At 44.5% G+C, this 26752-nt stretch overlaps 1 protein-coding gene across 2 annotated transcripts in view; it reads left to right on the top strand.

Moving 5' to 3' along the window:
* TCF7L1 (transcription factor 7 like 1) overlaps positions 1-26752 on the top strand; it is a 206809-nt gene that overhangs the window by 170154 nt on the left and 9903 nt on the right. For both annotated transcript variants that reach the window (XM_007477797.3, XM_056813553.1), the window contains exon 4: positions 12454-12537. In XM_007477797.3, coding sequence (XP_007477859.2) covers positions 12454-12537 — 84 coding nt within the window. The remainder of the gene's footprint in view (positions 1-12453; positions 12538-26752) is intronic.

Genomic DNA, 26752 nt, shown 5'->3' with positions numbered 1-26752 from the left:
GCCCTTAATACATTTTCTTTTCAGAAATGAGGCATACCACTCCACCTCCTCTATAAAATTTCCCACAAGGATTGCTTGTAAAGCAGCCTAAAACAGCATCAAACTCTCTCTGGCCCTGGCTTGTCTGGGCCTTTTTCTATACTTGGCTTCCCATCTCTACCACCATCTTGAAGGACAGCCCCATTGTACAGTCCTGGTGAACTCACATTATGGAATATGACGTTATTGAATGAGAAGATAACCAGAGGCGAGAACACTGCATACAAGATCAGACAGCATTATGCAGTGTGATAATCACTCCTAATTAATTAAAGAATGTGCTGGAGCCTGAAGGAAGGCTCTGTTAGCTCCTGTCATTCCCTTATAGCTAGGCTTAAAGCCGCACTAGCCCAGCATGATGCCTTTACCACAGCTCCATTAATTAGTTTGGCTCCCAAATCAGGAAAAGAGGAGGAGGTGGATGAGTCACCAACACAAACCAGGTTGTCTTCTTGAAAGCTTGGGCTTGCCCTAGGCTCTGTTTGACATTTTTTGGATATTCATTCCAGCCCCAGGAGCTAGACGCAAGATGGTGGAAGCCCAACTTCCTTTCATCTTGTCTTAAATAGGTCTAATAAATTCCTTGAATGGGGGGGTATCTATTCATAGGACATTCTCGATGACCATTTTAACTCGATGCAGAGGACCTGCCAGTGTCGTCTTTCTTTGTCTCCCGTAGAGCATACAAGAGATGTTTGAGATGTCGTCTGTTTTCTCATAAACTCACCCTGGAGAGAAAGGTAGAAGGTGCAAGACTAGTCTGTGATTCAGTGCAAAGGGGCTGGAATGGCCAGAAGAGTGTGGCCACTTAATTCAACAATTGTTTACAAAAACAGAAAATGAAGCGGGGCCAGTCCTCCAGAATCTCACAATCTTTGCAATTCGATCGACATAATTAAGCATGTGTCATACTCCAGGAAGACTCCTCTTCTTGAGTTCAGACACTTTCTAGCTGTGTGACCCTGATCAAGTCACTTAACCCTGTTTGCCTCAGTTTCTCCATCAGTAAAAGGAGCAAAAGAAGGAAATGGTAAACCTTTTCAGTATCTTTGCCAAGAAAACCCCAAATTGAGTCACAAAGAATTAGACCCAACTGAAAACAATTGAACAACAATAAGGACAAAATATTCCAGGCAAAGTACTAGGTAGGGGGCACAGGAGATTTAAAAAAAAAACAGAAAGAAAGCTCCCCTCCCCCCCCCCAAAGAAGCTTACAAACTATAGAATTCAACAAATAAATGAGATACTTTCACATACTTGAAGATTTGGACCTACAGTTCTAGGGACAGATTTGGGCTCCAAAGATTATAAATTAACCTCGCCCCCCCAGGAGCAAATGATGTCCCCAATCACAAAAACAGGGAAGAGGACCCAAGATGGAGCATTTGGACAACTGTGCTAGTCTTGTATATATCCAATAAAAACCAATCCAATAAACATTTATTAAGCATATATGATGTGCCAGGCACTCTGCTCTGAGCTGGGAATACAACTTTATAATAAATAGAAGGGGGTTATAATCTAACAGGGAAGGCAAAGCTGTCCTTGTTGTTGTTAGTCCTTTGGGAAAGGGAACCAGGGGCTGATATGAGCTCAGATGGCTATAGCACAGTTTGGGCACGAATAATCCGTTGGAACATTTAGAATAGAAATACCTCCAGATTGGGGCATCTCATATTTCTTTTGTCAGGAGTCAGGAAAGAGAGTGGGGGGCCAGGACAGCTGGTGGGGAATCATCTTTTTCAATGGAGTTGAAACCCAGTAGGGCAGCAGGTGCAAAATGGAATGGGCTGGAAGTCCAGTTTCTCTCCTCTATCAAGGAAAGCATTGGGAGGAATTCAGTGGACCAGTCTCTAATCAGAGAGGAGACTAGACCAAGGGAGGCGCTGCTCATCAAGGCTTGAGCTCCCAGCATTATGGCGAGATTGGAGCTCCTGGGCTTAACTGGGGAGGGACATCTTGCTTTCTGGAGCGGACGGCAGGCAGGCAGCAGATGCTTTTCTTCCCAGGGAATCCACCCACCATGCTGGTGGCCTTCCTCAGTTTCTTGCACCATCTTGAGTATACCAGTATCCGCCTGTCATCCCCTCACCCTTGCCAAACAATGCCCCTTTGTCTTCTCTTACTAGCACACAATTTCTTTATGGTATGCGTGCCTTATGCCTTTTCTTTAGAGTTCTTCATTGGTTAAGTGTTGCAGTTGGCTCCTACCCACCATTTCCCCTTCACCAGCCCTTTGTGCAATATCTTATTTATTTTGTGCTTGTTACATGTATACTCACTGCGTGAACAGCAACATAGCACCAAAAGGGTGGAGAGAGAGACAGAGACAAAGACAGACAGACAGAGAGGGAGAGAAAGAGACAGACAGACAGAGGGAGAGACAGAGAGGGAGAGACAATGATAGTCAGACAGACAGAGGGAGGGAGGGAGGGAGGGAGGGGGAGAGAGAGAGAGAGAGAGAGAGAGAGAGAGAGAGAGAGAGAGAGAGAGAGAGAGAGAGAGAGAGAGAGAGAGAGAGAGAGAGATCTACATAAGAATTTGCCAAGAAGGGAGGAATCAGACAAGACTTCCTGCAGGAAGTGAGCTGAGGCTTGAAGGATGCTGTGGATTTCTAGGAGGCATGCGTGAGAAGGGAATGCATTCCAGGGATGGGGGTTAGGGGGAAGCTAATGCCAAGGCACCAAGGCCAGAGATGGAGTGCCAAGTCTATGGAATAGTAAGTTCCAGTATGGCTGGAACAGAACGTATATAGAGGATGAACGGGGTAGAATGCAACATGGTTAGTGCCTGTCTATACATTCAGGTATTTGAAGGTAAAAACCATACCCCCAAAAATCAACATTGGCTTATTCATTAAGAAAAATCTGATCTTGATTAGCTTTTCCTTCCCCACAAGTTTATTCTTCCTCTCCACCTTGGGCAGGGTGAAAGGGGCCATTTCCTAGAACCTTCTGGAGTCCATCTGACTCAAACTGGACCTAAAGAAACAACTCGTGCTGCTTACTTCATGGCTGATGACCTTAAGCAAGCCATTTCCACTCTGGAGTTCTTTCCAAATACAAATCTATAGTATTCAATAGTAAGTGCTTTCTCTCTGATAGAAACCAGAAAGCCAAAAATGAAACAGACCCTGCCCTCGGGGAGCAAACATTCTTTTCACCCAGCTTTGTGTTTTGTTTTGCTTTGTTTAGATAGGAGAGGTAAGAACATGTTCCCAGAAAATTCAAGACATCATTTCTATAAAGTAGGTCAAAATGATTTGAAAGCAGATGGTCCAAGCAACTGGTTGGGGAGGGATCAGTGGCGATCTGTCCTGTGGGGGCTGGTCCTTGAGCTGAGCTTGGAAGGAGGCTTGGGGTCCGGTGAGAAGGGAGAGGAGGAGATGAAAAGGCAGAGCCATGGGGGACTGCCTGAGCAAGTTCTCCAAGATGGAAGATGGAATGTCATGTGAGAAAGAGCAAGCCAGCAGGGCCAATTTGGCTGGAGTTTGGAGGGTATAAAGGAGATTAATGCTCACTAAGTCTGAAGAGATAAGTCAGAGCCAGATTGTTAAGGATTCTAAAAGCCAAACAGTAAAGTTTGTATTGTATCTGAGATGCAACCAGTCAGTCAATCTACAAGCATTTATTATGTGCCTAATACATGCCAGGAACCAAATTAGACACGAGGGATTCAGAGACCCAAAAATGAGATGATCCCTTCTGTCAAGACGCCTACATTTTATCAGGGGAGAAAACATGTACAAACAGTATATAATCTACACAGAATAAATAGAGTAGTTAGGATAGAAACCAGCAGTGGGAGGTTCAGAAGAGACTGGTTGTGCCTTGAAAGCAGACACAGACGGGAATTCGGGAAGCTTCTTGAGAAGGGGAGTGAGATCCGAGGAGTGCTTTATAGGGATATCACTTTGGCAACCACGTAGGGAGAGAACAGAGGCATAGAGCAGGGGAGAAATGATGAGGTTGAGGGCCAGATGAGTGGAGAGAAGGGACCAGAAGGGAGATATCCCACCATCCCCAACAACTGGTTTCAAAGATTCACAAAATTGAATTTCCTGATCTCTGTTTTATAAATGAGTTAAAGCTATCACTTCCTCATTGGCCAAACTAGCATAACATTCATGGAGCACCTTAAAGTTTTCAAAGCTTTGGCTCCCATTCTTTCCATTCACCCTAGCAAGAGTGTCAAGGCAGGTGCTGGAATTAATGTTATTTTCATTTGAGAGATGAAGAAACAGAGGATCAGAGAAGTGACTGGGCCAAAGTCACTTAGCTCGAGAGTGTCTGTGGCAGGATTCAGATCTCATTCTTTCTGGGTCCAAGTTAACAGACTTTCCACTATGGGATGTGGCCCACCTCTGACCCTTCCTTAGTCTCTCATTCACCTTTAAATCTTTATAAAACCATAGTGGTTAGATAGAATATTCAACAGGTAAAAAGAGAGTAAGTGACTCGCTCAGGGTCAACCAGCTAGGAAGCATTTTAACTTGGGTCCTCTGGCTACAGTGTGACTCTTTCCTCAGTGATTCTTCATGAGGCTTTCCCTTATTTAGTCTCAATGAGCCTCAGTTTCCCTCTTTGTAAAAGGAAAAAGTTAGTCTAGATGACCTGTGAGGTCTCTTCTGGCTCTGCCCCTGTGATCCAGTAGTACCCTGGGTGCTCCTTCCCTTGGGCTGGGCCCCGATGATCCGAACTTCAGAGGGAATGCATCACTAAGTGTTTTTAAATAGCCTCTTGATAGACAAGAATTGCTGATTTCCTTTTCCTTCCCACAATGGCTCAGTCTCTGTGTGAAGTCCATTATTTCCACAGTTATGAAGCAGTGCATTGTGTAGAGAGCCGGGTTTGTTGTTCACCAGCCTCTTGGCTCCTTGGATTGTTTGGTTGCTGGGGGGGGAAGGGTGGCTACTCTGGTCACCCTTCCACAAGAGACCTTCTCCAGGGAGAGGCTACAGGTGAGTGATGCTCACAATGACCCAGTGGGTTGATAGATTCTCCTTGATTGGCCTTCTTTTATACCTTTTTATTTATTCATTATATATTATTTCAGTATAAAGAGATATTTATCATATTTTTATAACGTGGGACTTCTGATGAGTAGGAAACCATAGAGATGCCCCTCTTAAAAAGAATGCCAGTAGAATATTTCTTAAATATGCAGAAGGGGACACAACCAGGGCACTTTTGTTCCTCCCTCTTTCAATTTAATATCCACTAAAAAAAAGGCAGTCTTGCTCCTCTTTTGAGGGAATCCCTGCCTCTGAGTCCCAGAATCTACCCTAAGGGGCCAGGAGATCTGGGATGTTCACTCTCCTGAACTAGCGGGCAAAGTCCTGTGGGTCCTGGAACAGACCCAGAGACCCAGAAGCAGCTGAGCAAGCTGCCTAGTCAGCTAATGTCCTTTCAGATCAGCCATTGTCTTCATTATACTGCCAGTCCTGTTGAAGGGCAGGAAAATAACTTGAGATGATGACGACTTTGTTGTTGTTATTATTACTCAGTTATGTCTGATTCTTCCTGATACTATTTGGGGTTCTCTTGGCAAAGATACTAGAGTGGTTTGCCATTTCCTTTTCCAGGTCATTTTACAGAGAAAGAAACTGAGGGAAACTGGGTTTGGGGTTTTCTTGGCAAAGATACCAAGTGGTTTGCCATTTCCTTCTCTAGCTCATGTTACAGATGAGGAAACTGAGACCAACAGGGTGCAATGACTTTCCCAGGGTCACACAGCTAGTACATGTCTGAGGTTAGATTTGAACTTAGAAAGAGGTATCTATCTTTCTGACTCCGGGACCTACACTTTATCCCCAAACCCCCTGGCTGCCTCTGATAACTACTACTACCACTACTACTACTACTACTACTACTACTACTACTACTACTACTACTACTACTAATTATAATTATAATAATAATCTGACAATAGTTAGCATTTATATGGTATCTTAAAGTTTGCAAAGTGCTTTACAAACATCTCATTTGATCCTTACAAAAACCCTCAGAAGTAGATATTGTTATAATCCTGATTTTACAGATAAGGAAACTGAGACCCTCTTAAATAAAGTGACTTGCTCTGGATCATACTCTTAGGTAGTGTCTGAGGCTGGACTTTAATTCAGATCTTCCTGCCTCTAGGTTTAATGCTCCATCCACTGTACTGCCCAGCCTATCTGTGGAATACTGATGTCTTATTTATAAGGGTCCAACCCCATCATTTTACAAATGAAGAAAGTGAGGAGACAGGAACATGTTTTGAATGTGGGTATTCTTGGTCTAAATCTGGACACTTCATGCATTCTCCATTTCATTGGAATGAGTCACCCATCTACATTGATGGAGGAAGTTTCCACACCAATGAAATCCTGGATGCAAACTCTAAAATTAGATAGGATTTATAGCCCAAATGGACCTCAGATATCTAGCCCTAGCCTTCCATTTTACAGATAGGGAAACTGAGGCACAAAGAGATTATAACCAGGTTCTCCTGTCTCCACATTCTGTCTTTGTGCTCCACATTGTCTTTTTATAAGCAAAAGAGGTAGGGGAGACACTCTGCTGAGTGTAGCCATCTCACCTGGGACCCCGTTTGGGTGAGTCACCTTCCCTGAGAATAGTGTTTTCCTCGGTTCTGGTTGGAATGTGTATCTCTTGGAGGAGCTGCTGTTGACTCTGTAACATGAGACTCGGTTTCTCTGCTTCTGGCTTGAGCCCGTTCCTGAAAGGGCCAATATGTAAGCACGAGGAGTGTGGGAATTCCGAGAGCCTAGCCCAGCTGCTGACCCCACCGCCCAAGGTCTCCCTCTCTCCCATAGCAAGGGGAGCCCTGCAGAAGGGGGGAGAGGGGCATTGCTGCGAGGGAGAGAGGAAACTTCTAACTTCTGGGAGTCAGAGGGTTAATCTCCTGAGCTTATTGGCAGCTCCGTGCTATCCGGGGCATGCTGGGATTTCCTCCCAGCTGTTTTACATCATGAAGATTTGTATGTTGGGGAAATTCCAGGGCACAGCTGTAGTTAATCAGCTGCACATTCTCCCTGACTGCCATCCCACAGGACAGTTTCCAAGCTGCCCCAGAGAAGGATCTCACCCTGCAGAATGGCCCAAGTGGTGCTCTGGGTCCTTCAGGCACCAAGACCTGCTGGCCATTCATTGGGGGGCCAGGGGGGGGGGACAACCACAAAGCAAGACCATTAGAGTAGAATCCACTATAAGCAGCAGCTTGGAGGTTCAGTCAATTGAGAGTCCTGGGTGCAAATGTGGCCTCAGATATTTCTTGCTAAGTGACCCTGGGCAAGTCTCTTCACCCCCATTGCCTAGATCTTACTTCTCTTCTGCCTTGGAACCAATATACAGCATTGATTCTGAGATGGAAAGTGAGGGCTTAAAAAAAAAAGAAAAGGATGCATTTCTCTTCAATGGAGGTGGCCACTTTCTGATGAAAGAGCACTGTGTGGCATAGTACAAAGAGCACTCGGTCCAGAGTTGGGGGACCTAGCTCTGATTATTCAAGCCCCTTCAAAGCCCCGAGCCTGTTTTCTCGCCCATAAAATGAGGCAGCTGCTCATTAAAGATCCCTTCTGAATGTGTTTCTTGGACCCGATGAGTTCTAAAATCATTTTTCTCTCTGGGACTCAGTTTTCTCATCTGTAAAATGAGACAAGTTGACCTAAGGTCCCTTTCCAGCTCTTAATCTATGAGCCTAAGGCATGGGGTCTCAAGGTTTTGCTTTCCAAATACCTGGATAAGAGCCTGCATTGTACAGAGGCTCTGGTGTCTGGGTGCAAAATGCAGACACAAATTGATTTGAAAAGGGAGCCCCTCATAGCCTCTCTCCATATGTGAGCCTTAACACTGGGGTTAATCTAAATCATTTGGAAGCAAATTAGCTACCCCTCCCCAACCCCTCCAACACCCTGGTGGTATTGTTTTTACCTCAATTCTCCCAATTGGATGTAAGAACTCACTGTAGAGAGCAGAGGTCAGGGGCTGTGGTAGCCAGCTTCAAGTGGCACTTCACAGTTTGCAGAGCTCTCTCTTCCCAACAGCTTCCCCTATGAGACAGTCAATACAGAAAGGTGTCATTAATGTTATTAATGACTGGTATTCACACAGCACTTTTAAAGTTCCCAAAATGCATTCTGATACATCGCCTCATTGGATGCTCACAACCGTGTGAGATAGAGCCCAGAGGAACCATTCCTCTCTTATTAAAGGTGACAAACAACCTTCTGGGGATGAAGTGATTTCCCCATGGTCATAGTGTCCTTGGTGGGATTTGAATTCATATCTTCTTGACTCTGGAATCTGGTGCTCCATCCAGTATGCCATGCTGACTCGCAGATGCCCACGAAACATAGAGTAGACACTGGGGGAAATAGTGGTTTAATTAAGTTGTTGATCTCTGAAGGTAAAGAGCCAGGTCTGGACTCAGAAAGACTTGAGTTCAAATGCGACCTCTGACACTTACTAGCTCTGTGCCCCTGGGTGTGTCCCTTAAACTCTATTTGTCTCAGCTTTTCCAACTGTGAAATAGGGATGATGATGATGATGATGATGATGATGATGATGATAATGATGATGATGATGATGATGATGATGATGATGATGATGATGATGATAGCCTCTATCTCCCAAGGTTGTTGTTAGAATCAGATGATTTTTAAAATGTATAAAGTGCTTTCGTACATGACTCATTTGGGTTCATGAATGCCAGAGTGGTTTGCCATCTCTTTCTCCAGCTTATTTTACAGACAAAGAAACTGAGGCAAACAAGGTTAAGTGACTTGCCCAGAGTCACACAATGAGTAGCGTCTGAGACCAGATTTGAACCCCAGTTTTCCTGACCCCATTCCTACTGTTCTATCCACTGCATCACCCAACTGCCCCGTCTGGTACGTCATAGGCGCTATATAATGCTATCAATGATGATAACAAAGGTCTCTCTTCTCATGGAGCTTTCACTCGGGAGGGGAGAGAGGAAACCCACCAGATCCCAAGACGATTAAGCGATAAGTCCTTTAGAGAAGAGCGAGGATGACCAAAGAAGGTCATCCAGAAGGATGCTGGTCCGGGAGTTGATGGCGTGCATGTGCATGTGTGTGTGTGTGCATGTGTGTGTGTGTGTGCGTGTGTGTGTGCATGCGTGTGTGCATGTGTGTGTGCATGTGTGTGTGCGTGTGCATGTGTGTGTGCGTGTGTGCGTGCGCGCATGCTGATGGAACTAGGGATGGATGTTTCGCCCAGAGGAGAGCAGATTTCGAGGGCATGAGAGATGTCTTTGTGTATTTGAATGACTGTTATGAAAAGGAGGGATTAGGATTGCTCTGTTTGGTCTCAGAAGGCTGAGCTGGGAGTAATAAGGCGGTAAAAGTTTTATGTCACGAAAAGCTTCTCAACAATGAGAGTTGTCCAAAAGGGGAATGGAATGCTTTGGGAGGTGCTGGACTCCCCTCCGTTGGAAGTCCTTGAGTAGAGGCTGGAGAACCATTTTTTGGATGAACTTTAACAAAGATTCTTTTCTAGTTAAAGGTTGAAACTTTCTAGGTTCTGTCTGTAAATCGGTGATCCTTTGCCCTCCCCCTGAAGTGTAGGCATGTACCGTGGTGCCTTACAGCTTCTCTTTCAGAGCCTGGGACTGCCACCAAGATGGTTGGCTGGGTGGCACTCTGGGAGGCAAAGCTGTTGGAGGAGCATCTCCATCTCCCTCCCTCTCTGCTTTGGGTCTCTACCCCCTTCAGCAGAGCAGCCTTATTTCCATGCAGTTTCCTCTTCTCCCCTACCCCAGAGGAGTGGCAGAAGCCCCTGGCAGAGATCGACATTTGCTGGCATTTTCCCTCTGAAGAAAGATCCCACGAGTGAGCATTTCTAGCCCCAAGAAGTGAAAGGCAGCAGAACCCTGATCTGTGCTGTAGAAGCACAGGGAGGATACTCCGTGTACATACCCACTTGGCCTTAACGGGTTACCCATACACAGTGTCTGCGAACTCTCCCACCGTCTGTGTTGAGTAGCTGGAATTTCGAACTCACTAGGCAGCGTGATCTGAGACGTTGGCTTTCTGGCCAGAAAAGAGTGAATTCCTGGGTGCCTCACAGGGAATCCCAGATTTGAATTTTCCATTTCCATTAAATTATAAATTCCTCCATTAGACTGTCAGCCCCTTGAGGTCAGGCACTTGTCTTTTGCCTCCATATCTCCGGTATTTAGCACAATGCTTCATACCTAGTAGATGCTTCATAAAGATTTATTGATTGAAGAAAATCTTCATTAATTGAAGAATATAGGAATATTGGAAAGAGATTATTTGAGATCTGAACCACAGATTGGCATGGAATTTCTTGGAGGAGGTACATGAGACAACAGAAGAGGAAGACTTACTGGAACTTCAAAAGGTTTGTTCCAGTGCCAAGTTTGTTCTGTAAAAATGGAGATTTTGAATCCCAGACTTCAATCCCCAGAAGTCCTTGGAATTTCCCAGAATTCCCTATAATCTCACCTGAGTCCCCATGTTGGCGAGATCACAATTGGTATTTAACTGGCAGTAAAGCCTCCCACACTGTCTTCTCTCTGCCATTGCAATGATGTAGCAAGTGTAGCAAGTAAGCTAAGAGCGGGGATTTTGAATGGGCTAATCAGCCATGTCGTTTTTTATTTTGTAGCCTTGATTTCTAATAATCCTTAATAAACCTCATAAAATATAATATTTTTATTACTAGAGACATAATTTAATTTTTGCAGTTCTCACAGAAAACTGGTGGACTATTGCGCTGCCCTTGATGTTTCTATATCTGGTGTTGGGATCTTGGAAGTTATTTGCCTCTCATGCATTTTTCTAAGGTCAGAAATATCTGGTGGGCATTTGTTAGCTTGAGTGCTCCTTTGGTACCTGGGGACCCCTTTCCCTCCCATTTAAAGAAACGTTAGAATGAGCCTGTATATGCCCTGAGAGTATTCAGATATTTTCCTGGAGTAATTCCAAGTGGGGACAAGGATCAAACAAGAGAAACTGGCCGTCTTAGAAGATCTTCGTTCCCAGAATCATAGTTTGAGGATTGGAATGGATCTTCCAAGTCATCCTTTTGTAGAAGATCTAACGGAGTTCTGCAGAAAGGGAATGGCTTCATCATTTAGGCATTAGACAGGAAAATCTTCCAACTCCAAATCCAGTCCTCTTTCTAGCACCACACAACATAGTCTTCCTTCTAGTGGATTTATCAGTTGGAGAAATCAAGGTCCCTCGGAATGAATCAACTGACCAATGTCAATGGCCTCTTGGAGATTTTGTTCTCTAATGGGGAATGTAACAAAGCCGTAAAGAATAAAGGGACAGGCAGAATTCTCTGCATGAAGGAGGCTGTCCTAGATGAAGCTTCAGGCTGGCTCTTCAGAGTCCCCATTTTTCTTTCCAGGTGTTCACTGTCCATTAACTTGATGACCCATTCTAGAATTTTCCCAGGAATCACCGTCAGGTTTACAAGTCTACCTTCTGCACGTCCTCTTCTTTTCCCTTTTTCTGAAAACCAAGTCCTTGGCCCTTTTGCAATTTTGCGCTTCCTCTCCTGCTTTCTGTGTCTTTTCAAAGATCACAATAACAACTCAAAAATCCCATTTACTGGCACCTTCTGAACCAAAAATAGAGTTCATCCAAGCCAATGAACTTGAATTCCTCCAGGTCAACCACATGATTGCTTTCTAAATATCTCCTCACTTATCTTGAGTGTTGCTGTTATTCTGCCACTTGGTCTTACCAAACCTCAGGTTATTCAGCTGCAAAATGGACATCGTCATTGCTCCTACCTCACACGATTGTTGAGTGGATCCAATTTTAACGGGTTATGGAAATATTAACTTTATTGTTACTAATATTATTCTCAGTAGCAAAAAAAATAAATAATATTAATGATAAGTAATCAGCTCTGAGTAGGGGGAGAAAAAGGAGTATTTGAGAAGCTAAGGGAAGAAGTAGAAAATGAGACAGAGATTCAGTAAGAAGAGAATAGCAGGGAATACCCATCTGATCCATTTGAACCCAAGTCCTCCTGGCTCCAGCTCCAGCACTCATTCTCCTAAAGCATAGATAAAGAAGGATGAAGTTATTCCAGGCATGGATAAATGTTTAAAGGTAAAAGACCAGACCAAAGAATAGATAGTAATCCAATTTGGATTGTAGGATTGGGTGGTGGGAAGATGATGGCGGTGTTGATCATGGCCATGAGGATGACAGAAGGATGATGACCAGGGGGGTTCCTCTTTTTTAATAGCTTGTTCATAATCTGGGGTTGGCTGTTATGCCCAGTGTACCCCCACTTCCCACGGGGCCTCAGCCAAGAAGGACATTCTCTCTGAACAATGAATAGAGTTCTTCTTCCTTGATAAGCTCCATTCTAACCTGGCTGGTTTTTATCTTCTCTTCAGTACCTGCAGATGAAATGGCCCCTCATCGATGTCCCATCAACCACCACAGTGAAGGACACGAGGTCACCGTCCCCTGCACACTTGGTAAGTCATGACTCCACAAAGCCCCTGAGAGCCATCCTTCATTTATTTATTTGTTTGTTTGTTTATGGGGGTGTTTAATTAGTTAATTTAGAATATTTTTTCATGGTTACAAGATTCCATCCTTTCATTAGCAAATCACTCCGTTTTCCCTTTATGGACCTGACAATAAGAAAATGCTTTTTCCCTTTGTATAGCTGGGGAATTCAAAGCTCTAAGTTACAGAGCCTGAAAAGTTAAATCTCAGAACTATGTGGCACCCTGTAAAGAGGGAGGGGAAATAGATAGGAGGCCAGACAAGATGGACAAGGGCCTTGAGGCCGTATCATTTGTAGATTGGGTCAAGGAAAAGATTGTGATATCCTGAGAAAGAGAGGGCTCAAGAGAGACATGATGGTGGTCTTCAGAGTTCTGGTAGGTATTGTTCGAAGTAAGTCTGTCAGTCAGTGAGGATTTATTAAACACCTACCATATTCCATGGAGGCTGAGCCTGGAGTCAGGCAGACTCATTTTCCTTAGTTCGGACACTTAATTGTGTGACCCTGGGAAAGTCACTTAACTTCTATTTTTCTTAATCTACTAGAGAAGGAAATGGCAAACCACTCCAGAATCTTTGCCAAGAAAACCTTGTGGGTAGTGTTGGCATGCCATGGTCTTTGGGGTCACAGAATCAGACACAACTCAATGACATACTAGGTGTTGCCTATATAAACAAGGCAAAAAAAAAGAATCCTTGCCCTCAAGGAGTTGGGGAGGGGGAAAGAATATGCCAACAACTATGTAAAAACAAGATGTATCTAGGACATATTGGAAGGAATCTCAGAGGGGACTGGGATAGATTTCTTGCCCAAAGTGAGATGTCAGCTGAGACTTGAAGAAAGCCAGAGAGGTTAGCAAACTGGGCAGGGGAGGCGAGAGAGTGAGTTAGTTTCAGGGATGGGGGACAGCCACTGAAAAAATGCCCATTTCAGGAATGATTAAGCTTGTTGCATTAGACCCAGAGGCAAGAACCAAGAGCAGTGGGTAGGAACTACAAGGAAACAAATTTGGGGCCAGTGGGGAATCTTTTTATTAGTTTTTAAATTTTTAAAAATCCTTCCCTTTTTTCTTCATATTGATGCTAAGGCTAGGTGATTGGGGTTAAGTGACTTGCCCAGGGTCACATAACTAGGAAGTATGTGAGGTCAGATTTGAACCCATGACCTCCTATCTCTAGGCTTGGCTCTCTATCCACTGAGCCATCTCGTTTCCTATTAGTTTTTGTTTTTGAGTCATTCCAGTTGGGTTTTCTTGGCAAAGATATTGGGGTAGCTTGCCATTTCCTTCTCCAGCTCATTTTATAGATGAGGAAACTGAGGCAAAGGGGGGGAGTGACTTGCCCAGGGTCACACAGCTAGGAAATGTCTGCAGCCCAATTTGAACTCAGGAAGATAAGTCTTTCTGCCTCTAGGCCTTATCCACTGTACTACTTAGCTACCCTTCCTGTTAGTTAGAACTGCCCCATAGTGGCTTGATGACTTCCCCATCCCTGGAAGTCTTCAAAGAAAAGTTAACCAATGATTTTTTGAGGATAGGATAGTGGGGATTCCTTTGGAGTATAGGTTGGACTAGCTGTCTCCTGAGATCCTGTCCCACCTAAAATGCAGTCATCCTGGAGCAGAAGGTGCTGTCTTCTAGGGTTTGGAGAAACAGTATTTGAGAAAAGGACTAGACTTTTTCCTGCTCGGCTCTCCAAAATGGAAAGAGGAACTCTGGGTGCAAAGTACAGAAAGGTCGATTTCAGCTTGGTGTAAGGACACCCGAGCTGTTCAAATGAATCCCTCCTCAGCCACTTAACTAGCCGCGTGACCTTGGGCAAGTCCCTAAATCTCTGGGCTTCCGTTTTCTCAGAGGCATAGTTGAATGGCTTGGGTGGCGTGACCTCTGACATCTCTTCCAGCTCTGCGTCTGTGGTCTGTGTATTCTGCTTTGACAGAGAGAGTTTCCCTCCATAAATCTGTTAGATTAAAATTAATAACTCCAGGTTCCTATTTTCCATCAAGTTCATTAATAATCACTTGAAATAAAGAATACAAATAGATAGAAGTTTAAAGCCTATTTTCTAACCTAAGTCTGACCACGTATTCATCCTCCTGTACGATCTTCCCTCCATGCTCGTGCCACATTCAGGGAAGTAGCCCAAGGGATGAGTCTCCGTCCACCCCTCTTATCCTCCGACCCTCACACACCTCCCTGGGCAGGACGTAGCTCCGATGAGCCAGGTCGGCAATCCAGGACGGGGAGGGGATGAAACTCCCTCTACACAAACCAAAAAATTCACCAATGAACAGAATAACACTGCCGTGCTCAGCTTGGTAGAAGTAGGCATGGCAGAACCCAAAAGTCTGCTTCTCCCTGTCTTATGAATGAGGAAAAGACTAAAATTCAGACTGAATGAATAGAGGCTGTCCTCCCGCTCTATCTGACTCTTCTTCTTCTGCCCTGCTACTTGGCAAGTCAGTGGTCCTGCATCTGTCCTGCCACTGGACGTCGAGAGAAGAAAGAGTGACGCTGACATGCACGTATTTAATCCAATTTATGCCCAAGTCAAGACATCACCCGGGATGTCGCCGGTCCTCTTTGAAAAGGGCAGACAGCCACAACAACTGGGGATGAAGGGAGCAGAAAGAGTGTTGATGGTCAAGAATCTTGAGCTAAATTTGATCAGATGAAATTTGATAGGGATCAACGTAAAGCCTGGCATTCCTCAGAGCAACCCTTCAGCTGTTCCTCTCTGACTCTCTTAGGTTCTCCTCATCCCTCTGCTAACAAAGACAGAGCACAGGCATTAAGAATTAGCATCCAGCTCTCTCGTGGAGAAATATGGTAGGAAAAGGGATAGAAAGAAGCCTTTGGCCGCGGCCTCAGGAAGGATCTGGGGATCTAGAAAGTACATTGGAGAGAGACTGGACTTGGAAGTGTGGGACCTTGCCTCCACCTTGAAGGATGGATAGAATTTAGATCGGGGCAGCTAGGCAGAGAGAACATGGGATGTGGAGTTGGCAAAACTCGCTTCGAATCCAGTCGTATCCTGGACAAGTCCCTTCACCTCTCTCTCTTTCCATAATGGCTCAAGTGTAAGGATTGACCTGGATGGTCCCTTCTTGCCCTCCATCTTTGCCCCCGCACGACAGTTAATACAAGATAAGTAAAGAAGGAGGGACATTCGGAGCCCTGGTTCAGAGAACAGACCTCCTTTTCCTACGCCCAACCAGAAGAAATGCAGATGCGGGACAAAAGGGTAAAGACCATTTCTAGTTTTGTCAGCCCTGTGATTCCAGTTGCCATCACCCCTTCCACTGTCATACAAGTGCCCTCTAGTGGTCTTTGACAGATGGATGAGAATGAATTGCAGAGGGCAGCCTTAGAGTTGGCAGCTCCCATTCTTAGGGACGCTGGTTTTCAGAGGAGCAATCACTGTGGGCTAAAGAAGTCAGGACATTAGAGATACGGCTTAATGGCCTTTACTAATGAGGTTGGAGGTGTAGGTAAAGACTAATGTGTGGTTGCCAGCCCTCCCCAATATCCACTGAGGTCATAAGAAATTCCATATTGTTTTGTCCTATAGAAAACTCAGGTGCTGGAAAAATAGTCTAAATTAAATAAATAAATTTAAATTAAAAAGAAAAAGAAAACGCAGGTGAAGGAGCAAAGCATTCGCCAATCCATCCACTCTCTCTACTGAGGTCAGAAGAAATTCCACATGGTCTTGTCCTATAGAAAATGCAGGTGATGGAAAAATATTCTAAATTAATTTAAATTTAAAAAGAAAACGCAGGTGAAGGAGCAAAAAGTTCACCAGTCCATCCACTCTATCCCCACTCTATCCACTGAGGTCAGAAGAAATTCCATATGGTCTTGTCCTTTAGAAAATGCAGGTGATGGAAAAATATTCTAAATTAATTTAAATTTAAAAGGAAAATGCAGGTGAAGGAGCAAAGAGTTCTCATCATTCTTCCTTGTATTTATCCCCTCTAGGAACATAGAATAGTTTACCTGTCAGATCTTTGGAGAAGAGAAGAATTTATGATCAAACAATAAATAGAGAACATTTTAAGATATAAAATGAAGAGTCTTAATGATATTAAATTAAAAAGATTTTGTACAAAGTCAATACCACCAAGATTGAAAGGGAAACAAAAAACCGGGGGAAAAATTTATAACAAATTTCTCTGATAAAGGTCTCATTTCTCCAATATATAAAGAACAAATAAAAATAATAAAATAAAATAAAAATATAAAGTCAAATTTATAAGAATACAAGTAATTTTCAGATGAATAAATCAAAGCTCACCACTGACCCACCCAGCTGCACACACACACACACACACACACACACACACACACACACACACAACAAAGTGTTTTTTTAAAAAGATGTTTCCAGTGGAGCAGCTGGGTGGCTCAAGAGATTGAGAGCAGGCCTAGAGATGGGAGGTCCTGGGTTCAAATCTGACCTCAGATACTTCCTAGTTATGTGACCTTGGGCAAGTCACTTAACCCCCATTGCCTAGCCCTTATCACTCTTCTGCTTTGGAACTAACACATAGTACTTATTTCTAAGACAGAAGGTAAGGGTTTAAAAACAAATGTTTCCAGAACATTCATTTTGAAATATCCACTCATTGATTAATGATGCAAAGCTGATGTTCAAGGGAGAGACTCGGGGCTGATTACACTGGAGCTGCAAGTCATCTGCAGAGATGCGAGCTGATGAGGCCATCAAGGTAGAATGTAGAGGGCCCAGGACGGGTCCTTTGGGGAAATATCCACAGTTAGGGGCATGAAAATAGGTGTTTAGGGGGCAGCAAGGTGGTTCTCAACCCACTGAGCCAGGCTTAGAGACAGGAAATCCTGGATTCAAATCTGACCTGAAATTCTTCTTAATCTCAGATACCTGACCCTGGGCAAATCATTTAACCCCCATTCCCTAGCCCTTATTGCTCTTCTGCCAATACATGGTATTAATTCTAAGAGAGAAGTTAAGGGATAAAAGGTTGGGGGGAGGAAGAGACAGAGAGGGAGAGAGGAAGAGAACGAGGAAGAAAGGGTGAGAGAGGGAGGGAGAGAGAGAGACAGAGAGAGACAGAGAGAGAGAGAGAGAGACAGAGAGAGAGACAGAGAGACAGAGAGAGAGAGAGAGAGAGAGAGAGGGAGGAGAGGGAGAGAGAGCAAGTGTTTAGAGAAGAGTAGTGCTAGGACAAGTGACTCAAAAGTAAAGGAAATGTGGACTTGGAATCGGATCATTAGAATGGAGATTTGGAAGGGTAATGTTAGGAGTGGATGGACTGGAGATCTCCATAAAGGTGAAGGGATGGAATGGGTTCAGAAGAGCCAGAGTGAGAGGAGATTATGGTCTGTTAGGGGAAGGTCACTTTTTGATTAAGGAAATGGGGCACTTATAGGTGGTGGTGAGGTCCTAAGTATGACCATCTTTCTAGGCGGCTAAGGAGAAGGAAGAGAGTCATGGGATTTAAGGAGGCTGGGGGATAGAGTGGATAGAGAATTTGGGGGTGCATCAAGGGGAATGTTAAAGTTATTCAAGATGATTTGGGGAGGAAGACACTAGTAGAGGGAGGAGGATGAAGAAATATTTCACATAGTAGTCTTAAAGGAAACTAGGGATTAAGAACCCTAAGAGAGGGGGCAGCTGGGTAACTCTGTGGATTGACAGCCAAGCCTAGAGATAGGAAGTCCTGGGTTCAGATCTAGCCTTAGGCACTTCCTAACTGTGTGACCCTGGGCAAGTCATTTTAACCCCCATTGCCTGGCCCTTGCTGTTCTTCTGCCTTGGAACCAATGTACAGTCTTGATTCTAAGATGGAAAGTAAAGGTTTAAGAAAAAGAAAAGAACTCCCTAAGACATGGAGATGAGAAGAGGATTCCAGGTGGGGGGAGCAGCATGTACCAAGGCACACAGGTGGGAGATTGAGTGAGAAAGAGGAAGAAGGGCAGTTTGCCTCAACTAAAAGTTTGTGAATGGGGAGTAATGGGTAACAAGACTAAAAAGGTAGATTAGGGCCAGATTGTGAAAGCTAGCCCGTGAATATCAACCAGAGGAGAGAGGGTTATAAAGAAGAGAGTCCCAAAAGGACCCATAATCAAAGGAACCAAGAAGATACGTGATTGGCCAGGGATAAAGGCAACTTTACACGTGTCATTCTACTTGTTGCAAATATCAACCTGTGAGAAAGGTGCTATTCTTCTTACTCCCCTTTTGCAGATGGGGAAACTGAGGCTGGAAGTCAATTGATCATAGTCACTAAGCCAGCAAGTGCCTAAAGCAGGTTTTGAACTCTTGTCTTTGTAACGTCAAGTCCAGCTCAGTATCCATTAAACCCCCAGCTGCTTCTAGCAAGCCGTAATGAAATTCATTGTCACTGTCCTGTTAAACTCAGTTTTTTAAACTCAGTAAGCACTCTAGGGTCCTTCCCCTAATCCTGCTGTGGAGTGGGCCAGAACACTTCATTCCTATCCTGTGCCAAATCTCAGAGAATTCCTGGCACTGAATCTGGGGCCATTCTCTGCCTCCTCGTTCTCTCTCTGCCAAGGCTGAGTTTTATTGCCTTCTTCCCCCTTGATTGAAACAGGGAAGCTGCCCTGGGTTTTGAGTGAAGACTGGCTTTGCCAAGGACCCACAATCAACCAAGATGAGGAGGGCGCAGCCCTTGAGACTTGTTATTTTAGGCTAAGGGGCTCTTCCCGTCCTGTCTCCCATATCTTCCTCATAAGGCACGAAAGTTAAAACAAAATATTTTTTAAGACTGTAAAGTAGGCAACTGTTGCATTTCAACACAATCTTCCCAGTGTAATCCCCCAGCATTCTATCTTATGCTTTAATGTCTTTTTTTTTTAACCCTTACCTTCTGTCTTAGAATCAATACTAAGTATCAGTTCCAAGACAGAAGAGCAGTAGGGACTAGGCAATGGAGGTTAAATGACTTGCCCAAGGTCACACAGCTAAGAAGTTTCTAAAGTCATATTTGAACCCAGATCTTCCAGAGAAGCCCATGCCTCTCTATCCACTGAACCTCCTAGCTGTGATATCTTTGTAAAAGGCGTCCCTCCACGTTTATCTCCTTGGTGAACTCGGTGCTTCTAATCATAAGCTCTTAAGGGGCAAAAATTTGTTTAAATTTTGTTAAAAGCTGCCCCTGGCTGTGCCTGTGTCTAAAAACCATAGTAATAATAATAGCTGAAATTGATGCGATGCTTGAAAGTTTCCGACGAGTTTTATATCGATTATTCAATTCAAGAAGCATTGATTAAGTGTCTACTCTGTGACCCACAGCAAGCTCGGTAGACCACCAGCTGGCTTCAGGGAGACGTTGGTTCCAGTGGCATCCAAACACATGGTGCCTAGGTAATCCGAGACACGTCATTGAGTTTTTCAGTGTCCCACTCCCTCCTAGAGTTCTGAGCCTCCCAACCACCCATCTGCCTGCCTTGGAGTGGGGAATCTCCTCATCAGGAATTCCTCTAGCAATCACCACAGTTCTGGGGGAGGAAGGAGAGGCTCTAGGCACCGTCACTGCCCCTAAGGAGCTTTTACTTCACTGATTATGTTTTCTTTTCATATGTTAAAGTGTTTTATATTTATATAATTATTTACGTAATTGTATCATGGTATAATATATATATTTTACTAGTCAATTAATAAATTTTTACTAATTAAATTTACATAAATAATAATAAGATAGAAGGTAAGGGTTTTAAAAAGAAAAAGAAAAGCCAGGAGTCCAAGTGGCAATAGTCCTAGACCATCGACTCACGCAAGACTGCTGCATGAAATGAAGCATACCCATAACTCCCCAGGATCGTCTGAGTTACTTTGTCCTACACTGCTTTTGGGGGGCTGGTATTTCGGTGATGAACTTATGCGTTTTGTTGGCCTGAAGTATAGCCTTCTTCTTTTGTGCCTCTGTTTGGCTTTTCTTTAAAAAAAAAAAAATCCTTACCTTTCATCTTAGAATCAAGACTGTATTTTAGATCCAAGGCAGAAGAGTGGTAAGGGCTAGGCAATGGGGGTGAAGTGACTTGCCCAGGGTCACCCAGCTGGGAAGTGTCTGAGGTCAGATTTGAACCCAGGACCTCCCGTCTCTATAGAGGCTGGGCTCTCAATCCACTGAGCCATCCAGCTGCCCCCAACCCATCTGTCCTTACTTACATCACTCCCATTCCTAGAAATATCGGACCCAGCCACCATTGTGTTTTTGCTCTTACCTTCCATCTCCCTGCCTTTTGTTTTAACTGTCCCTCCTTCCTGGAATTTGCTCGCTCCTCCCTTTTCTTAGAATCCCTTCTTTCCTTCAGAACTCCTCAAACACCAGCAGTTCATCAGTTTTCCTGATCTCCCCATTTATCTCACACGTTGCTTGTCTATGCCTATGTATGTGGCTAGAGTGCTAAGCCTGGTATCAAGAAGACTTGTTCAAATTTAGCCTTAGATACTCACTAGCGGTGTGACCCTGAGCAATCTCTTTCTGTCTCTCAGACTCAATTTCCTCAGCTGTAAAATGGGCTGAATATAGCTCCTACCTTACAGAGTTTATTTGTTTGGCCGGGAGAGATGTCAGTGAGGCACGGTATTAGATGTGCCCTTTGTGTGTTAGCTTCATTGTTGAACTGTATTGAATTGGGGATATTTGTTTAGCCTAAACAAGAGAAGACTTGGGAGGTCGGAGGGATGGATAGCTACCGTCGTTAGCTATTTAACTTACTCCTTGGACCAAAAATAAGACCAGGGCCAGAAATTCCACAAAGACTGGCGTTGGCTCAGTCCAAGGCGGAACTTACTAACAGAGCTTGACTTTCGCAGGAAAAGAGCCTGGCCCATCAGAGTGGTTAGCTTGTCCTCACTGGAAGTAATCAGTCAATGGGTGCAAGCACATCTCCCACAGTTACTTTTATTGAAGGATTCCTATACAGAGGATCAGGGATTGGACCCGATGACCTTAAAGGAAAGTTCCCAATCCAATATTCTATGAATCTGCCTCATCTCAAATACCCCCCCCCCAACGAGGAGAGTTCTGGGCCTCAGGTGTGAGAGGGTCATCATTACAGGGAAGAACATCCTGAGGAGGACAGCCAACATGTCCTTTGGGGATCCATCCAAGGATTAATGGTAGTTAGCCTGGAGCCAAGAAGACTCAGGGAGCATGGCGGGCTCTCATGTGAAGGAGGGATGATACCTGTCCTCTTCATCCCAGAGGGCCAGAGCAGGGGCACATGTCTGCAGAATATAAATATTTAGGGTTGTTCCCATTCGCGGATTGGGCTGCTACCATCCATGGTGGATTCCTTCTCCTCTAACATCTTCAAGCCAAGAGCTAGTCATTGGAGATTCTTTTCTAGATATGGATTAGACTAGATGGCCCCTGAGGTCTCTTCCACTTCTTTTTTTTTTAAACCCTTACCTTCTGTCCTAGAAATCAATACTATAAATTAGGTCTAAGGCAGAAGAGCAGAAAGGACTAGGCAATAGGAGTAAGGTGACTTGCCCAGGGTCACACAGCTAGGAAGTTTCTGAGGTCAGATTTGAACCCAGGACCTCCTATCTCTAGGCCTGGTTCTCCATCTACTGAACCACTCAGCTGCCCCCTCTCTTCCACTTCTTGAGATTCTGTCTTAGCTTAGGCTGAAAAAGGAATTTATATGTTAATAAAGAAGGAGCTGAGCTATCTACATGCATTAGGAGACACTGGCCAAGGATGGAAGACTTTTTTCAAAATACCCCAGACTCAATACTCAGGTGGCATCATATGACCAGTAGACATTCTCCATCACATGTGTCCTTCTGTAGACAGAATACCACTGTCTGAGACCTTCACATGAATTAATGTTTGGAAGGGTTCCGTACTTTGTGGTGCTTTAATCATCAGCCAAGAGACTGGGATGATGGGAAACATCAAGGGACATATGGTGGATTCGTCTTAGATGGTTCAGAAGAGACATTCTGTAGCTTCTGCCCAGAGACACTTGGGTGGCACAGTGTTTAGGGTGCTAGACTCGGTATCAGGAAGACTTGAATTCAAATCCAACTTTGGACACTTTCTAGCATGTGGCCCTGGGCAAGTCCCTTAATCTCTTTCTGCCTCAGTCTCCTCAACTGTAAAATGGAAATAATAGCACCTGCCTTACAGGGTTATTATGAAGATCAAGGGAAATATTTGCAAAGCACAGTGCCTGGCACATAGTAGGTTCCCAACAAATGCTGGTTCCTTTTCCTATGCCCTCTTCTCCAGAGGCAACCTATAGATGGCTACAACTCAAGTTATCATGGGGCCTCTCAGAAATGTCTGTCCTGAGCTAAAGGTGAGACCTAGAGAACCAGACACAGGATGCCTTGCTTGCTCTAGGATTGGGGGACTTTGGAGCCTGAAGGATAGAAGCAGGATGGAACTAGGGATAAGGCATCTTCTCTAAGAGGCAGGCAGGAAGGCAGCTAAACAAGGAAGGAAATGTGATTCTTATAACAAGGGAGGGAGGGAGGAGCTATTATTATCCCCATTTTACAGTTGAAGAAACTGAGGCAAACAGAAATTAGGTGACTTTCCCAGGGTCACACAGCTAGTGTCTGAGGCAGGATTTGAATTCTGGTCTTCCTGGCTTCCAAGTACAGCACCATCCACAGCACCTAGCCTCCTCCACCATCTGTGTATGGAAGGACGGAGGGATGGACGGATGGATGGATGGATGGATGGATGGATGGATGATATAATAAAAAATGAAATAACAAGGGGAAACAAATTTCAGCTAAATAATCCATCCACTAGTATGACAAATTCATGCAATGGTGAACACTGTCAAATTCCCCATTTCAGGGGGATAGGTAGGTGGCTTGTCGGATAGAGAAGTAAGCCTGGAGGCAGGAAGTCCTGAGTTCAAACATTTCCTATCCGTGTGACCCTGAGCAAGTCACTTAACCCCAATTGCCTAGTCCTTATTGCTTTTCTACCCTGGAACTGATATTGATTCTAAGATAGAAGGAATGGAATTATTTTTTAATTAAAATGTTTAAAAAAGTTTAAGGGGGAGACAGCTAGTTGACTCAGTGAATAGAGATCCAGACCTGGAAGCAGGAGGTCCTGAGTTCATGTTTGACCTCGGACAGTTGCTAGCTGCATGACCCTGGGCAAGTCACTTAACCCCAATGGCCTAGCCTTTACCATTCTTCTGCCTTGAACTGGGTCCTTAGTTTCATCTAAGACAGAAAGTAAGGATTTTTTAAAATCCCCACCTCTTTGAGGCAGGAAGGGAAGGGAATTTTCTCTTCTCATCTTCTTGGCCAAGTTATAATCCTCTGGCATTCCGGGCTCCAAATTCAGACCCTCTAGCAGCCCCCCAGCTATTGCAGTCACCCCGTCCCTGACTAGTCTGAGCCTTCCAGCTCTCCATCAGTGGCCCTGTGACCCTCTAGCTCCCTCTTGTCTCTCCTGGCGGTCTCCTCTGTGCCTCGCATGGACTGAGCACTTAGCAAAGCCTTGCTGAATGGAATGACTGTCCATTGGATTTGCCAGTCATGGACACCCTCTAGTGGATGCTGAAATCCCTACAGCCGGCCACTGCCAGCCTTGGACGTGTTTAAGTTCTGGAAGGGGCATCGCAGGGGTCTGGTTTTGGAAATCACTCTACGGGGGCTTGTTGGGTCTCCTCTTCCACTAAATCGTCTGCGCCCCTTCGCAGTGGATGGTCAGCCCTGATTCCTGTTTCAGAAGAGACGGAACGCGGAATAGGGAAAGAACTCTGAACTCCAGTCCAAGCACTCCCTCTTCTTTGTCTTTAAACCCTTCCCTTCTGTCTTAGAATCAATACTGTGGATTGGTTCCAAGGCAGAAGAGCAGTAAAGGATAGACAGTGGGGGGTAAGTGACTCATCCAGGGTCCCACAGCCAGGGAAAACGTCCTCTTCTGAGTCCTCAGTTTCCTTCTCCGCCAGGAGAGGGGTTTGGGCTGAGCCCCTCAGAGGTGCCCTTCTCTTCCTTAATTCCAAGCCCAGATCTCTTCCCATCCTGCCCTCCACTCACTCACTGGGTCTCACTCCTGGATAGCCAGTCATTCATCAGTTCTTGAGGTTCCCCCGTACAAACAGCCCGAAGGACAATGCTTGGGAGGTTCCCCTCCCTCCCCAGTCCAAGCTCTGCTCCAGGAAAGCCTGAGAGGTTCTCTTCTCTGGAAATAGAGGCGCCCCCCCACCTTTGGGTGCCGAACCTGCTCTGGGGTCCTGCCGGACTCCAGAGAGCCGCAGCTGGGTTTTATGAAGCTTTTTTGTTCTGCAGTTCTGCAGCCTTTGTTCCCAGGGATGGCTCCCTGCGTGGGAGGGGAGGAGATGCCCTTTTGGAAGGAGCTGGAAAAACAAGAACCCAGCAATAAAGGTTCTAAATGAGAAGAGCTAATATTTACAGAGCACTTTAGGGTTTTTATTAGGCACTTTACAAATGGGATATTATTTTATTGTCACCACAGCATCCCTGGTAGGTAGTGGGTGCTATTAACATTCCCTTTTTATGGATAAGGAAACTCTTACCTTTTTAGCCTGGACTCAGGGCTGGGTATTGGCTCCAAGGCAGAAGAGAGGTAAGGGGTAGGCAATGGCAGTGAAGTGACTTGCCCAGGGTCACAGAGTCTCAGGAAGACTTCTGGCCCCACAGCCCATCCATAGTACCACCAACATACAGCAGACACTTTCTAATGGACTGATTGGGGATGCAGAGGAGGAGATACAAGATCAGCGCCAAATAATGCTACCTTGGTGGAAATCAGACAAGGAGGGAAGGAAAGGACCATTACTAGTTAAAGCATCTTCTACACTGAGCACTTGATAAATGTAATCTCCTGCAATCCTCACAATGTCCATAGGAGGTGTTGTAATCCCCATTTTACAGTTGAAGGAAATGAGGCAGGCAGAAGTTAAATGACTTGACTAGGATCACTTGGTTAATAATTGTCTTAGACTGGATTTGAATTCTGGGCCCAGACACTATCCAGTGAGCCACTGAGTTCCCTCTGGCCCTTGATCTAAGGCTTAAAGGTATCTAGGGATTCCACAAAGCACAGGTGAAGGCAGGAGGTACAGTCTGTACAGATGCCTGGAGATGGGAGATGGAATTTCTTATATAGGAAAGAGAAATAGGTCCGTTTCCCTGAAGTATTCCATGCCTGCAGAGATGCCATCTACAATCAGTTTAGAAAGGTAACTGGAGCCAGAATGAGGGAACTTGAAATGCCAAAGAGAATTGAGTGTTTTTCTTAGCACTAGTGAGCCTTTGGAGGTTCTGGAGAAAGGGTGTACCTTAGTTAAGAAGTCTGATTTTGGAATATCAGTTTGTAGTTGTGTGAAGGAGAGACTGAATGGAAATAAAATGAAAGTAGGTGCACTACTCTCACTTTGTTATGGTTTATGTGTTCACTTTTCTTCTGATTCTTCTTTTTTGAAAAAAAAATCCAATTAGATGAAAAAGTTTTAACATTGGCTTTTAAATATTTTGAGTTCCAAATTCTTTCCCTCCTTGCCCTTTCTCCTCATAGAAGGCAAGCAATTTGATAGAGGTTAATAAACCTATTTCCCAAGTTTACATGTGCTTTAAAAAAAGAAAACCTTAACTTCCATCTTAGAATCCGTACTGTGTATTGGTTCCAAAGCAAAAGAGTAGTACGGGCTAGGCAGTGTTGAGTGACTTGCCCAGTGTCACACTCGAGAGGCCAAATTTGAACCCAAGACTTCAGATCTCTGGATCTGTTTCTCAATCCACTGAATCACCTAGCTGTCCTCTCCAGCTATTTTTTATAGCTGTCTTTCACTTTTCCATTATCTGTGTATTATCCTTCCCTTCCCCTATAACCAAGAAGTTTTGAAATTCAACACACTAACCAACCATCATATTGAAAATGTCTTCCATGTATGCAGTGTTCATACCTACTGCCCTCCAGCTTTTTCTTTAAACCTTTACCTTCCATCTTACAATCAATACTGTTTATTGGTTCTAAGTTAGTAAGGGGTACGCAGCAATAGGGATTAAGTGACTTGCCCAGGGTCACCCAGCCAGGAAGTGTCTGAGGCCAGATTTGAACCCAAGACCTCCCATCTCTTGGCTGATCTCTCCATCCACTGAGCCACCTAGCTGCCCCCTGTCCTCCATCTTTTGAAAGAAGATAAAAGTTTCTACATTTTCATATTTCTT

This window comes from Monodelphis domestica, chromosome 1 (assembly GCF_027887165.1).
Source record: "Monodelphis domestica isolate mMonDom1 chromosome 1, mMonDom1.pri, whole genome shotgun sequence".
NCBI lineage: Eukaryota > Metazoa > Chordata > Mammalia > Didelphimorphia > Didelphidae > Monodelphis > Monodelphis domestica.
The sequence above is the reverse complement of the archived record's forward strand: the minus strand, read 5'-3'. Positions and strand labels throughout refer to the sequence as shown.